Here is a 17,148-nt window from a genome sequence, read left to right on the forward strand (position 1 = left end):
TTTGTTGAAATAACACATCAAATCCACCATAGCTTCAATGAAATCATATGCTCTTTACAACAAAGTCTTGGTAACAATCTTTGCCTTCTTCTAATCTAACTTCTATTCTAATTGCTAACTATTGATTGCTATCTATGAACTATTATCTATTACTCCACTATTACTCTACTCTTGTTAACATTTACAAATGAGAGATTTGAGCCTTTTATAGTTCTCACAATACAATTGAATGGCTGAGATTGATTCACAATCAATGGTCAAGATTACAAGATGAAAACCCTAATTAGGGTTTGTTAAAACTCCCTTTTCGGCCAATGAGAAAATTACATTTAGATTGAACACATGTCACACATTGAATGTGAACCAATGAAATATGAGGTTAGGTATCTTGAAGTTGTGCCTCCATGAGTGAGTCAAATACATTGCATCTAGACATGCTGATGTGGAGCCTCTTGATTGGTGGAGTGGTGACAAGGATACCACCTTAGTTTGCTTGTACACTTGATAGATTAACACAAGCAAGTTTGATGTAGAGCAACATCTCTTGATATTCAACATCCCCTAAGCTTGGTGTGATGGTGATGAAGGCATCACCTTGATCAAGTTGAATCTTTATCCTTGCTTGCTTTTTCTTTCCTTGATATGATTGTGTGATCTCCCCTTTACACTTTGGGTCTTGACCTCTTCATGTCACCATGATGCAATGAGAGCCTTGTATAGATCCTCTCAAGTTGCAATGCTAGCCTTGGATGTCCTTTGTCAATAGCTGATGAAGTTTTTCTCTTTTGAAGTTGCAATGATGTTGATACGCTTTAGGGTGTAGGATTCTAATCTTTCTTGGATCTTGGACCTTTACCTTGATCTTCACTTTGCATGACTCAAACTTGACCTTGGTGTTGAAGTAACCCCTTTGTAGTGCTGTTCTGATCCTCCTACAACCAGACTTGCTCCTGATTTCTTTCTCAGTCACCTGCAAAGCAAACAAAAGGGTGTCAAATACATAAAATACATACTAATTTCACCTAGCTTTCATTTTTATATACTCTGATTTTCGATTTTCAGATTGGGTTATGTGGTGTTTCAGGTCTGCTTAAGGTCAGATCTTGATTAACTTTGCCTTTGATGCTACTACAGGTCTGATTGTGTATCAACGTTCGCACAAGTCTGCCCAGGTGAATTTTGATCGATGAAATGATCAAAATTGCTGCCTTCAATATCTTTCACTCAGCCTTAGGATGACTTTTGCTCTGCTGGAAGTCTAAATCAGAATTGTTTGATTGCTTGAATGATGTCTCTAAATGAGTTAAAACACTCCCTCTTATAGGCATGGATAAGTGAAGGGATGTGTCTTTTCTCCTTCATCTTAGGCCAACCTGTTTTTAACAAACAAAACGTTTTACTTTCCTCTCTTTTGCTGAGCACCTATACCCTTGGCCGACTTAACATTGTTGCTTGAACAAGTCTTGGAGATGCTGGCATTTAGTGGTTGATTTGCACATTTAAGTTGGCATTTAGTGATCCGTTGGCACACTATGCTTTAGGTGGCATTTATCTCTTTGTTTGCAATATGAATTCAGCCTCAAACCCTTCATTTGCACAATGATGGCTGTGAATTGACTTCCATTTGTACAATGAATTCGGTATCATGGGCTTTATTTGCACAATCTAGGCAGCAATTTGACCTTTGTTTGCACTAGATGACTTTGTCTTTGGGCGGTATTTAGTGCTTCATTTGCACTAATTTGGCAGCATTCAGGGTCTCATTTGCACAAGCAAACTTGTTTGATCAACTATTGATCACTTTATTGCACCAAGGTAGAGTGGTATTTTGTGCTTCATTTGCACAACTTGTTCTAGATGTAGCACACTCTTGCCTTTTGTTCACACAATGTTGGTGGCCTTTGGGTGCTCATTTGCACAACTAATTCGGTATTTTGACCTCCATTCCAACAACTTGGGTAGGATTTAGGGTCTCATTTGCACAAGCAAATTTGTTGACTGCGCTTCCTATCCTTGTTTGAACAAAACCTCTTCTTGCTAGATCGGCTTTTATGCTTCCATTTGCACAAGTTGGGTGGCTTTTGCCCTTTCATTTGCACAATGATTTCTTGCTTAGATCTAGCTTGGTGTGGCGGCATTTAGGTGCTCATTTACACAACCTAGGCGGGTTTAGACCTTCAATTTGCCCAAGAGAGGCAATATTTAGGCATGCATTTGCACAAGAGTGGCAGAAAATTGACCTTTGTTTACATAAACAAGGCAGCTTTTCACCATCCATTTGCACAAACACCTCCTTACAAGCAAGCCCATACCAAGACCACTCCTTAAGCAAAATTTTGCCTTAGCCGCAAAATTTTTTAATAGGAAATTTTTTTTAATTTTCACCCAAATTTCTTAACTTTGATCACTTATCTAACATTGCCATAGGTTATCTCATGATTTTTGCCTCTCTAGCATGGGCGCAATTCTAGGGTCCATTTGCACAAATGTCACCTGATGAGCAAGCCAATGCTAGGACCATGCCTTGAGCAAGATTATTACTTAGTCAATTTTTTTACCTTCGAAATTTTGGTAAGCCCAATGTGTTTTGAGAGTGTTAGAGGTCATTTTAAGAGGGATAGGTCCAAGTTTTTAATAATAATTATTGTTTTTTCCCTGATTTTTCGTGCTCACTAAGACAATTGGCTGTCAGGCATGCCTAGCACTTGAGTTCCAAGTCTTTAGGACTCATTTTTCCCTACCCATCTCAGGACTCGCCAAGTCTTAGTGAGTCCTATATCAATGGTTTAGATCTAAGTTACTAGGTATGGGGTTAGGGCCTAAGTGTGGGTGCAGGTGCGGGTTCCGCTCGAGTCCAAGTCCGATACATGTGCGGACCTAGGTTCGCACAAGATTCGACCCTAAGTGCAGATTCAAATTTTTTAAAATTTTCTTGCCTGCCATGTGTTGTCTTGGCTCCATGTCTTTGGCCTTGCCGCATCTGCATGTCCTACAAAACTTCAGCGGGACAGCCCTTCCTTGGGTATATGGGCGACAAACACAATATTTATTTATTATCAGTTTTACTATTGTTTTCATTCAATATGTTAAAAATGTAATATTTAAAAGCTAAATTAAATTTATATTATGATATATCTACTATTTATATTATTATATATTAATAATATTTTAATTTTTAAATTAATTTTTTAAACATATATATATATAGTACCTAACCCAATGAAGCAATAGTCTGCAAAAAATCACGATTATACCCGATTAATCCTGAATCTTGGAGCTAGCCGATTTATACCCCGAAAAAATCCTGATTCGTGAAAAAATTGTTGACCAAGCGTTGACCCAATTTTCAAAGATTTTTTGCATTTAAATCACGTTAAAATCATGTTAAAAAACCCCAAAATGACAAAAAAGTGAAAAAAATCATTGTAAAAACTTGCAAAACCCTAGAAAAACACATGAAATTACTGAATTGCTTAGAAATAGGGTTGGTCTAAGACAAAATCAGAGTAACTGTGGAATCAACGTCAAAAAAGTTTGTTATTTTGTCCATTTTCGGGGGGTTCATCATTCCCCACACTTGTTCAAACCCACGAGCTCAACGACCCAACAAAGGTAGAAAGCCCATGAGCTCAATGGCCCGGTAGGGGTTTGAACCTTGGTGGCTACCCCACCAATGGAGTTTTTCTACCACAACACTAAATGTTCAAAGACATATTTAATATATGTAGATATAGGTATATGATTTTTAATTTATATTTGATATAGTTAAATTTTGCTCAAACAAAGACATACAATTCATTATGTGGGCAATATATCTAAAGTGCTCCACGAAATAAATCTGAATGACAACAAACAAGCTTACATAGTTGTAATAAAAAAGCCTCCAACACACAATCTTTAAAATTTGTCTCTACCTAAAATGGTAGTTGCAAGCTAGGTGTTGCCAAAACCAGTGGCTTGCTAATCTTTTACTTCAGCTAAACAAATGCCTTTTGTTGAATTCTACCCCATATAAAAGACTTACCAATTGCCATCACGGAATATAAAGCATTGCAACTATGGAATATGATTTGATAAGCTTTCTCAAAAATTGAACTACCCCTAGAAAACCCCTTGCCTCAATCACAATGAAAGTCTTGGATCACTTCAAAATGGCTTCCACTTTTACTAAATTCCTAATGATTGTTGGATCTCTGTCTAATAAATTTTGATCTCAGCTACTTCATAGACTTAGCTAATCTTTGATCTCAGACTTGGACAACTATTTGGTGTATTTGGTGACTGCCCTTTTAAAAAGTTAAATGAATATTTGCCTATGTAATCAGCAATATGAATATAAACAACAAAAATCTATTTTCTACAATTCATGGGTTAAACTCCTTGTCTCAATCACAATGAAAGTCTTGGATCACTTCAAAATGGCTTCCAATTTTACTAAAATCCTAACGATAGTTGGATCTCTGTCTGATAAATTTTGATCTCAGCTACTTCATAGACTTAGCTAATACCCCTAGAAAACTCCTTGCCTCAATCACAATGAAAGTCTCGGATCACTTCAAAATGGCTTCCACTTTTACTAAATTCCTAACAATAGTTGGATCTCATTCTTTTAAATTTTAATATTAGCTACTTCATAGACTTAGCTAATCTTTGATCTTAGACTTAGACAACTATTTGGTGTATTTGGTGTATTTGGTGACTGACCTTTTAAAAAGTTAAATGAATATTTGCCTATGTAATCAATGTAATCACTAATCAGCAATATGAATATAAACAACAAAATCTATTTTCTATAATTCATGGGTTAAACTCTATTTTATTTACTCTCTATATCTCTATGCTATGGAAATGCCCTTAAGTTTAAAAAAAAAAGTAGTTTGTGTCTATTTTTCTACAAATTTTTACTATTTTTTAAAATCCAATTTCTTATCCATTTTTTAAAAAAACCTTATACTCATGGTTTGCCAATTTTTCCCCAAATGATTTCTGTTACTATGATATAAAGCATTGCAATTGTGGAATATGATTTGATAAGCTTTCTAAAATATTGAATTAACCCTACAAAACTCATTACCTCAATCACAATGAAATTCTTGGACCACTTCAAAATGGCTTTCACTTTTTCTATATGTCTGTTAACTTTTGATCTCTATTACTTCATAGACTTAGTTAATATTTGATCTGACTTAGACAACTATTTGGTGTATTTGGTGACTGCCCTCTTAAAAAGTTAACTGATTATTTGCCTATGTAATCAGTAATATGAATATAAACAACAAAAATTATTTTCTACAATTCACGGGTTAAACTCTATTTTATATTCTCTTTATATCTCTATGCTATGGAAATACCCTGAAGTTATTTTTAAAAAATAGTTTTTGTCTCTTTTTCAAACAAAAGTTGAGTCTATGGCTTAGCTTTTCCAAATACAAAGGCTGAACACAAGTAGCCTATTTATCTTAATATTGATGAATCCAACTGGCAGCAGTAATATGGGAGAAATTGGAGAACTGAGATCTAATCTATCTTTTATTGTCGATGGTTGTTTGTACATTTCAACATCTCATGCTTAAATTTTCTTTGGTGTGCTTTTCAGGTGACAACCGAGCGGATGCTAGCACATGTAGAAAGGTTACTAGAAATTCCAGGTGCAAAATTGTTATTTGGCGGAGAACCCCTAAAAAACCATAGTATTCCTGAAATTTATGGTGCTCTGAAACCAACAGCCATATTTGTACCTCTTAATGAAATATTGAAAGGCGCAAATTTTGATTTGGTGACAACTGAAATTTTTGGTCCATTCCAGGTAATATCATCAAATGAACTTTATTGCATGAATGCATTTTTTTTTTATAAAAGGTTCTTCATCTGTTTGCAACTTTTCAATCTTCTCTACAAACAGTGAAGGAATCTATGAATTTGTGCTTGTATGATACAAAAATCATTAGTGGTGGATTTATAATGTATATTCTCTTCAGAAAATGGGTCTTCAAATATTTTCTGAATAGAAAAAGTCGAGATATATTTCAACCTATATCGTACAACTATCATTAGTGATGTTTTTATGATAAAACTATAGTACATAGTTGCTTTTACAGCCATTTTGCCTCACGGTACTGAAGGCTATTTGATATTACATATTACAGAGGATGGGATGTTATGAATGAAAGGTGTAATTAATTATTCATCAAATGGATTGTTATAATACTTAGGTTGTTGGTAAATTGCAGATTATAACTAATTACAGACAAAATGAGCTTTCTAAGGTGCTCGATGCATGTGAAAGGATGCATGCCCATTTAACAGCAGCAGTTGTTTCAAATGATATTAATTTCTTGCAGGTATATTTATGAGTGCTCATTAATGCTTCTTTAATTATGTCTAGTGTCATTTTGTTATGATGTACTACTCATTGGAATTATTTTCATTGCAAAAATATTTGATTTCAAAAGCTTATTATAGAATGAAAATAATCAGATCAGGAGGATTGATTTGTGTTCCCTCCCCAGGCTCCTCTGAGTTGCCCAAAGACAACCCATACTTAAAATGGCTCAAAATGCAAGGTTGGAGCAGCTTTGACTTTTCATGCTAGGAGATCAGTTGGAGCCCTTCTCGTGCATGGCACTCTTTCAACAGCTACCCTTGTGCACCTCCACTACCCTACTAAACTATCATTCACACACCATCCTTATTCCCATGGTAGAATCATATACCCATATCCTGAAATAACATGTACGATAGAAAAGGTGCTCAAATTTCGTGATGCTTTATTATTGTTTAATCCTAATTGCATTCTATTCAGCAGCTGACCTGTGCGTATACTACATGCATGGGTGGCACTCACTTTGTCCTCTGCAATTGCCTTATGCAGAATGATTAAAGTCTTGTTGACAAGACAATTAATCCTTAAGCACAGTCGTTCTGATTAACAATTTTTGTTCCTCGAGGGCCAGACCTGCTAGTTTTGTCAGGGCGGGTTCAGATGTTTGCCAATGAGTGCATTGGATTTTCATTGTGTCTTTTGTGGCCGAGCTTGCACGATAAGATTTTTACCATGTACCTGCTTCTCCACACATCTGAGAATGGTTTTTGCCACCTATCATTCTGTCACTTGATCTGGCACCCACTTGCTTTACTGGCTCTTCAAGCGGTGCGGCTTCTTCCACTTCTCACATGACTCTGTATTTTACTTTGTCCAACACGGTGTCTTCTGCTTCTTGTGGAGCCCAACAGCTTCCTTGTGTGACTTGCTCAAACTGCGTGGATCTGCAAACTTGCACAAAACCTCCACCACCATTCAATACTTGTGTTATAACTTATTCGTGATCTTCTGAACCTGTCTTTTTTTATTATTATTATTCACAGACTATCTGATGTTCTTTCTCTTGTGCCGACACCATCCCTCGTTCTTGTTATTATTATGTATCTCTGCAATGTTTTACTATTTTACTCAGCCAATCCAATAATCCTTTGGCAGATTTGTCTCGAGACCTAAGAATGACTTGGGTAACGGCCTTGAAAACACAACCTGCTGTGTTTCTGTTCCTGTTTCTTAACGCTTCTGACACTCCCTATAGCATAGATTCAAAACGCCCAATAAGCCTCTTCTCCAATTATCCCATTGCAGATGCAACTTTATGATGAATATGACTGTTGGGGTACCTTTCTGCTGCCTGAATCCATTCCTATACTTGACAGTATCTGTAACCAGTTACCACACTTGTGGTTTTCACCAGATTATTGTTCCAGTTCTCAGTACTCGTATTCTCTTCAAGTTCTGACATCTTTGTTAATCAGCATGAACCTCCAGTATTTCTGGGAAGAATTGATGAAGAGTTGTAAATCCTTCCAACCGATTAACCATCATTTCAACCCCACAAATTCCTCTTATGTATCTATTGATCATAGTTTTGTAATTTTAGTTGTAGAATGAATCCAAAGACTGTGAATACAAATTTGTTTCAGAAAACTTTAGATAGACAATTTAATGGCATGTTAATTTAGATAGACATATTAAAGAAATGACAATGATGACTTAATATATTTCTTATAATGTTTGCAGGATGTCCTAGGAAGATCAGTAAATGGTACGACATATGCTGGTATCCGGGCCCGAACAACAGGAGCTCCGCAGAACCACTGGTTGTTCACTTCTCCATATTGCATTATATATTTATATTAAAGAAACTTGTATTGCTTATTTTGTTGAATGGGTGATGCGTTTTTTCCTAAAATTTGTAAAAGAAGTCATCTATTAATTGCCCTCCAATTTCAAACATTCCATTAGTAGTAACAGACGGAATTTCTCAGGTTTGGTCCGGCTGGAGATCCAAGAGGAGCAGGCATCGGTACTCCAGAAGCAATCAAATTAGTTTGGTCCTGCCATCGAGAGATTATATATGATATCGGTCCCGTGCCAAATAGTTGGACTCTTCCAGCTTGCACGTGATTAACTTTTTTCCGAGGGCAGATAAATCTGTAGGTCGCAATTTTATTTTGCGTCTGAGATGAGATAAAAAATGATGTGCTTACCAGTTACTCATGCAACTGCCATATCATTTTTCAGATATGTCTTCATATGCATGGCAAAATTCAAAGCTGATTTGGGGTTCTGTGAACACCCAAAGAATAAGATGTAATCTCTAAGGCCAATATTATCTAATAAATATATTGAGTAATAATTTATAAATTCTAAATAGCTCTTTACCTATTTCCAATTGTGCTTGATTTTCTCATCCTTTTCACCGGGTTTTCTGACGGTTGTATGTAATCCAAATCGAACACAGCCGTCTAATGTCCATTCATTAGTAGTTAGTCCAAACAAAAAATTGCAGATTTATAATTTGTGTAATTTTGGCATGGATTACTTTTTAAAGTGGTTCCAATCCATGTTGCATTTTGACACATGAAGACAGTTTGGAACTGTAATAATCATACATAAACTCTCACACTGGTGGGATCGAATTTCTAATTCCTAAATTGCCTGGCTGTATATGAACTCCTCTCGTCACGACTGACTGAAGTTTATAGGAACCCCCATTTCAATATCTCCGTGTAGGTCGGCCTGAAACAATTTTTTAGCGAATACGGTAACATCAGCACAGAGTGTTAAATCTGCTAAAAAGATCCGAAGAATTGAAGAGCCAATGTATTCAATTACTGTGTAATGTCAAAGGATATTTGGTTTAATAGCAAAGTTCTTGTTATAGGCATTTAAAGAAAATTGAAATTTTCTACAATACAAAATAAAAATAATTAGTGTCTAATGACTATTTGAATCTATTTTTGTGCGAAACAAATATCGATATGAGACATTGGTGCAAAGGAATGACAATACCTTAGAAATAATATCTACACTAAAAGGGTCGCTAACCATTAAAAATTAAAATCATAATATTTTGAGGACTATCGTAATGAATTAAAATTATTTCAAAGTAGTTTTATTATTGATAAATCATTAAACCTTTTAGTATCCCTTATAGTCTTACAAAAGTTGATGGATTGGAAGAAATATGAAACCCCATTGATTTATGGGACAAACCAATTGACGGGGACCCCCTCTACCTCTCATGGGTGGTGGTGTTGCCGCTTATAACGATATAACAATAAATAATCATATGACGACTAACTCAATGATCAAAATATATATATATATATGACAAGTGGAATTAAATTGTTTAGTGTTTACAAATTTGGTAGGAGTTTGTTTTTACTAGAAATAGTTACTTGCAGCAGGCATAAGGCATGTAGATGCTTGTCACTGTCTATGAATAGAAAAATTAATGTGTTATGGTGGAGAAATTGAGTCTAGTATCTTTTATAATTGTAGTGTGTAATCATTTGTGTAAATGTTTGGTATTTTCTAAAGATAAATAATGAAAATGTTTAAAGTAAATTTTCATGTTTTTTATTATTTTATGTAAAAATTGTTCTTGTGATATATTATATATTGAGAAAGTAATTATTTACAGATTAAAAAAATGGTGTATAATTAGGGCAGGGTAGAACAAGGAGATGGGTGAAAATAAAAAATTGGCTACGAATTTGTTTTTGATATCTTTGGTAGTTCCAACATTAGCACATCACCATTTGATATAGATGTTTCTTCAATTGTTGATAAGGTGGCAGGAGACTTTGAATAGAGTGCTATCATAGGGAGGCTTATTGGATGAATCCCAAGCAAAGATGAAATTTGTTAATGGTTAGGTGAGAAAAATATCAATGCAAATATCTTCCTTCCTTCCCAAGCAATTTTTTATTGTTAGTTTCTATAACCTAGCAATAGATTAATTGCTCAACAAATATCACAAAAAAGAAACTATCTAATTTGTAACAATTAATACACTGGGTTAATTAACAATAATGAACAATGGAAGCAAATTTACTTGAAACCAAACACAAACAAAATAACATAGATAACACTGATATACCTAGGAAACCCCAATGCAGGGAAAAACCTGCAAATATTGAATCTTCTATTCAGCTTCAAGAGAAAACTTTCCTTATGAATCCTTATCCCTAGTTGCTACAATGAACTTACATATATAGCCTTCTTGATGAAACATCAATTATGCAAGAGAAGCGAAACTTTCCTCACACAACACATCCTGAGAGAAACATTCCTTACGTGACTCGAGAAAGGAACTTTCTTTACATGATGCAAGAAAAATAAAACTTGTTTCACAAAACTTAGCTAACTTGCACATAAAACTGTTCATGGTGTTGACCTCACAACTCTAGGAAATATTCTATTTACAGAATAGAAAACATTCTCTTACTAAACATTTAACACGAGTTGCACTTAAGTAACTTCCACAACCACACCTTCTGAACTATAGAAAACATTTATGTTGGAATTTGATTCTGAAATGGATAGGGATGACTTTTTGGCGATTGCTTTGTGGTAGATGTGGGTAGATCGGTGATTCCTTGGTTTACACTAAAAAATGGTATAAAAGTTTTAACCCTAGATCAACATCCCTTTGTGAAAGAGCATTATGGGTCAAATAGTACAAACCACCTCTTGAATATTGGTCTAGAAAATGCATCAGGTGGATTGGATCCAAATTAGGGCAAATTCTTGGAGTTGACGTGGGCACAAATGACCTAGCGTTGTATGTTCACATCAAACTCATCTCAATTTGCCTGATTCCTAAGATTATTAGACTTAACACCTCAGTTGGATCTTGTGAACATTCGGTTGAAATTGAAGAAAAGAGACTTTATTTCTTAAGATGCAAAAGCAAATTCTATAAAGAAGCAAATTGTCGCAAACCACCAATCAAAAAATGGGTTCGTAAAAATGCATCCAAGAAAACCTCATTAGAAGACGCAAACAAAAGTTTCCCACAAATTCATTATGTGAATGAGGAAAAGGAAATAACTAGATCCTCCGCTGGGAATAAGAGCTTGCATACAGGCAATATCATTCCAACTATGGAGAATAAAACGGAGCAAAATGAAACTGGTTCCAAGCAAAAGGATGTCGATAACTTAGTATTCACAAAATGAAGGATAAACTAGCAAAACTATGGGAGATGCAATGGAAGCGGTTGAAGAAAATGAGAGACGAGCAATTCGGAAAGCAAAAATGGGAGGAGGGAGCTATTAAGAAGGGACTTGCTAACATCAAGGAGTAGATGACTTGATCCAAGGGAGGAAATCCCTCCCTTGGAGGACAATGAATCGTATCATGGAATGCCAAGACTTAAACACCCTAACAAACAACACTTGATCAAGCATCATATAGAAAAGTTGGCAATAAACATTATTTTGCTACAAGATACTAACTTAAGCGCTAGGGAGGCAGAGAAGTTTATTAAATAGTGTAGATTGTGTTCGATGAAGGGGAGAGATTTGAATAAAAGACAGACATAAAAATCAATCACATGCTACAGTAAACAGTAAAATATTTTTATTATGCATTAACCATGCTACGGCACAAAACCAATCTTTATTCATCATGCGTCAAAAAAAACTAACTACAATATCTTCTTTTATAGAGGATTGACACTTTGTGGTTGATCGGTGATCAAACTATAGCTAACTACCTATAGCCTATGCATGCATGGAGGAAAAAATCGAATATGGAAACTACTTCTAAACTAATAGTTAGAACTGATCATGAATTTCTTGCAGTACGCTACATGGTTGGTGCATGGTTGGTGCATGAGTTTAACAGCAGCATCACATGCCAACATACTCCCCCTTGATGTTGAGACTTACTATATGATCTCGAAGCTTTTGAGAACTCTCCCTTAACCACAAGTACGACATTCTCTAATTTCTTTGTTGATAACTACAGTCTTCTTTCTATCTCGTTCTTTGTCTTCAAACTTTCTTGACCCTTCTCTTGCTTGATAACTTCTAACCATCTCTTGATCTTCAGATCTTTCCTTTCTTTTGGATTCCTCCAACTGCCACAGCAGTCTTTGAAACCCTCAAAACTTCAATTAATCTTCTTGCAAACTCACTATTTGTAGACGTCTTACTAGACAATATTTTCCTTTGACCTGAACATTCAACCTTTTCATGATTGCTCTCATTCACATGTGAACTTCTATACTTGAACAAATTTTTCATCATATCTGAAATTGTTTGCCAACTTGATCCATAACTCCATCCACAATCTATTTTCATACACCCTGTCACATATTCATTATTTGATTCTCTATTCCGACACATCTTTTCATAATAATTTCTTGACCCACATAGGGTACAAGGATGTAAATCCCAACATTTTTCTTTCGTATGTCATTTTCTATTACAATGTGAACAATGCATACTTTGCATTCTTTCTGTTGACTTCCTTGAATCAGGAACAGTTGTATCATTCTTTCTACTACCTATCATATACCCAAGACCTTCATATTTGGGCTTCATTATTGACTCAATTGGATCCTTCATTCCTTGTTCATTTTTACCCAATCCTCTTCCTTTATAACCCATTTTCTCCATTATTTTCAAAGCAACCTTTGTTTTTAACATCACAACTTGCGCCTAAAAAATTTGGGGATTCACTCATATCCTCACCTTCAACTTGACCATCTTCACCTGAACAAACTTCAGCTACATCACCCATATCAAACGAGAACAAATCGCTTGTATCACATGCGACATCACACACCAAGGACTTTGACATTAGATTTTCATTTTCTTTTTTCAACAACTTTAACTGTTCTTCCAGATCTTCATTCTTCTTTTTTACTTCATCAAACAACTTTATTTTTTCCTTCAATTCTCTATTTTCTTTTACAAGAATATTATTTTCACATAATTGCTCATAAATATCTTTTCTCATCTGCTTTATAGTTTTTATCAATTCTGAATTACACTTCTTGACTTTCACCAATTCATCTTTCAAAATATCCTTTTCACATACTAAAATTTCACTCTCTTTCTTCATTATTTTACCACACTTTCCCATCACAAAAATTAATTTTACCTAACACTTCTTTTTGGCAGCTTACAAATCTTTCTGTTTGGCGGCTTCTTCAAAAGTTTTGAACACTTCCTTTACTTCTACAGATTTGGCTTCGGCCAAAACCTCTCTCTGGCTACTTTCTTCACACTCTTCACTGCGGCTTCAAAAAAAAACATCAATCAGCATCTCTCGACACATATGCATACTCTACGATCACCTCTCCTCTCTACCATGATTCGATGATATCCACTTTAAAGCAACAAACCAATCTCTAATAAACTCCTCCAATTTGTTTGCCAAAAACTGTGAATTTCCTCGACCACCTCTAATCTTCCACGATCTTATCTCCTAGCAATAGCGATCAATCCTCATGGATCTACAATCTTTCACATGTGGCTCCCTTATTGTTCATTGATTTCAGCAAACCTATATTGCTAGGATCTCTCCAACCTTTTAGATGAATCTTAAAATATGCCTCATACAAAGACTTCTCTCTAGGACATAACACTACGATCCCAATGATATCTTCTGCAATGTCAACTGCAGCACAATGGTCTCTTCACGGCAAACATGTGTCTTCCTCGCAATCTTCAAACAAATTTTCTTGTAATCTTGTTTGCACACAAAGTCACTTTAATAGCTATCTTCAAACAACATTCTTCAAATGATCTTTAAAGAACATCTCCTTTGCAATCTGAAATTTTTTTAATACCTTCGGCAACCTTGCTCTTCACACCTGCGCTCTGATACCAATTTTGAAGGGCAGAGATTTGAATAAAAGACTGAGACATAAAATCAATCACATGCTATAGTAAATAGTGAAATATTTTTATCATCATTAACCGTGCTACGACACAAAACCTATCTTTATTCATCATGCGTAAAAAAAACTAATTACAATATCTTCTTTTATAGAGGATTGACACTTTGTGGTGGATCGGTGATCAAACTATAGCTAACTACCTATAACCTATGCGTGCATGGAGGAATAAATCGAATATGGAAACTACTTCTAAACTAATAGTTAGAACTGATCATGAATTTCTTGCAGTACACTGCATGGTTGGTGCATGAGTTTAACAACAACATCACATGACAACATTCGAGCTCACTCCACGATGCCACTGGATCGACTAGTGGAATTGGACTATTTTGGAAACCAAACAATGTTGCGATTAAGATGATAGAGTCTCAACCAAATTAGATGGCATAGTTATGTAAATTCAAATTTTGAGCTCACTTTGTTTAATGTATATGAACCAATTAAAATAGAAGAGGAAAAAGTCATTTGATCAAACTCTAAGAAATAAGATAAAGACTATGGGGGATAAGCATTTCATTATGAGTGGAGATTTCAGTGTGATTCTTGAATTAAATGAAAAAAGTGAAGGCCTTAATAGAGTTAACAAGACAATACAAGACTTCAAAGGATTCGTGGATGAGATGTGGGCTATAGGTTTTCCCACAATAAACGAGATGTCCACATGGACAAATAGACAAATTGGCTTCACAAACATATCAAAACAATTAGATCGGATTTTGTTGTCATCGGATTGGTATGAAAGTGCAATGATAATAGAAGCAAGAATACTTCTTATATCAATATCTAATCACCATCCTATCATCTTAGAAATTAAAATGAGAAAAAAGTTAGTTAGCATCTTCTTTAAATTCGAGAGTATGGGGTGGAGGAAGAAAGTTTGTTTTTGTCTTTGGAAAACTAGTGGAATGTATGTCACAACACTAGTACTGCAAGCTATAGATTTACCAAAAAAATGGGATATCTAAAAACCAAACTAAAAGTTTGGAACAAAGAGATTTTCAAGAGTATATTTTGTAAGAAGGATACAAAAGAAAATGGAAATATTAAACGAAAAAGTAATCAAACTCGGCATGCTAAGAGAGGACTATGAAAAGGAACAACTGTTAAAAAAGGAATAAGGAGATACTTGCTTGCCATGAGTTGTATTGGAGGGATAAGGTGCATGAGTTGTGGTTGAAAGCAGATAACTCAAAATTACTTTCACGTTTCAATGAAGGCTACAAGGTGGCAAAACAAAATCGAGGAAATTAAGAAAGAGGACAACGGGAAATTGAAACTGAGGCGGACTCCTTTTCCAAAGCACTACTTAGGACGAAACAGAAGTATAGCTTTAATTATAATGATTCATTTCTTTCAACTTCATCAACCCAACAGATCACCACGCCCCTACGACTTCCTTGCACTCTACTTCCAAAAATGTAAGAGCTTTATTGGATTGGGTGTTTGGCAAATAGTAGAGCATTTTAGATAGAAGAGAATGTTTGTAAAGGACATCAACAACTTCACAATTGCACTCATTCCAAAGAAAATTGTGTGCAACTCCTTCAACGAGTAAAACCTATATCATTATGTAATATAGTTTATAAGATACTAGCCAAAGTGTCTTAAAAACAGTAAAAAAAAAATCAAATCAATAATATCATAAGAATAGAATGAATTCACTCTAGGAAGAGAAATAATAAACAACATTATTATTTCCAATGAAGTTATCCACATCATGGTTACTAAGAAAATGAAAGGCATGTTGATAAAATTGGATGTAAGCAAGGCTTACGATAGGGTACACTGGGATTTATGAAAAGCAATTATTAAGAAATTTGGTTTCAATGAGTCATATATAGAAATGATATACTTTTGTATATCATCCACAAGATACTCGATTAATGTTAATGGTTCTCTTTGTGGCCCACAAAACTCACGTCCAGTTTTTGGATGATACAATATCATTTGGTGAAGCCACTTTGAGAGAGGTGAATTAGAGATGCTCTCAAGTAATATGCAAGATTGTCAAGTCAAATAATGAATAGAGATAAATCTTCAACCATATTTTTTAACACAAAAAAGGCTACTCAAAATAGAATTTCCAGTCTACTCAGACTTCCCATTGCATCCATTCCTTCAAAGCATCTCGGTGCCCCTCTTATTTCAAGGGCATGTAGATGAAGACTCTAGGAAGATATCATCAATAATTGTAAAAGTAAAGTATCAACCTCAAAAATTAAATGGTTAACGTTGTCTGGGATTATCACAATGCTAAAATCTATTTTAATAGTTATACCTATTTATGTAATTTCATGTTTTCAGATCACTCACAATATAGAGGCCAACTTGAAAAGCTTCCTCAAAAAAATCTTATGGGAAGGTTCAAAATAAGAAAAACGAATACCATTAATTCATTGGGAAAAAGCATGTCTTCCCAAGGCACCTAGAGATACTAGATTAAGAAGAATGAAGGCACAAAACTTGGCATTGGGTGCAAAACTAGTGTGGAAAATGTACAGGGAACCAAATCGGCTATGGTGTAGAATTTTTTAGAGTAAGTATTTGGATAGCAATTAACCAAGGAAAATCCTTAAAATTGGAAATTCAAAAGGTAGATCTGCTATATAGCAATTTCTTTGGGAGAATAGAAGACTCATCGCATAACATCTTACATGGAAGGTTAACAATAGGAGGATGGCGGATTTTAGCCAGATTTGTGGAATGGCCACACACATCTTTTGGACATCAAAAGGATTACTAACTACATTGGGATTATTAAGAGACAATATGGTTCGAAAGTGATAGATTACATCATTAAGACTGCATGTGCCTTTGAAGATAAATTAATTAAATGGATTGATGTGAGTGAATTCTTGATCCCGAATGAAGTTAAAGTTGTTCTTAACAACAAACTCTACTA

At 35.0% G+C, this 17,148-nt stretch overlaps 1 protein-coding gene across 1 annotated transcript in view; it reads left to right on the top strand.

Moving 5' to 3' along the window:
- The window catches only part of LOC131049383 (probable aldehyde dehydrogenase), a 107,114-nt gene extending 98,404 nt beyond the window's left edge, over positions 1-8,710 (top strand). Inside the window, exons 13-16 of the mRNA XM_057983428.2 lie at positions 5,597-5,806; positions 6,231-6,341; positions 8,063-8,142; positions 8,311-8,710. Coding sequence (XP_057839411.1) covers positions 5,597-5,806; positions 6,231-6,341; positions 8,063-8,142; positions 8,311-8,449 — 540 coding nt within the window. The 3' untranslated portion in view covers positions 8,450-8,710. The remainder of the gene's footprint in view (positions 1-5,596; positions 5,807-6,230; positions 6,342-8,062; positions 8,143-8,310) is intronic.
- The last annotated feature ends 8,438 nt before the right edge of the window (positions 8,711-17,148 follow it).

The sequence above is a fragment of the Cryptomeria japonica genome, chromosome 3, assembly GCF_030272615.1.
Source record: "Cryptomeria japonica chromosome 3, Sugi_1.0, whole genome shotgun sequence".
NCBI lineage: Eukaryota > Viridiplantae > Streptophyta > Pinopsida > Cupressales > Cupressaceae > Cryptomeria > Cryptomeria japonica.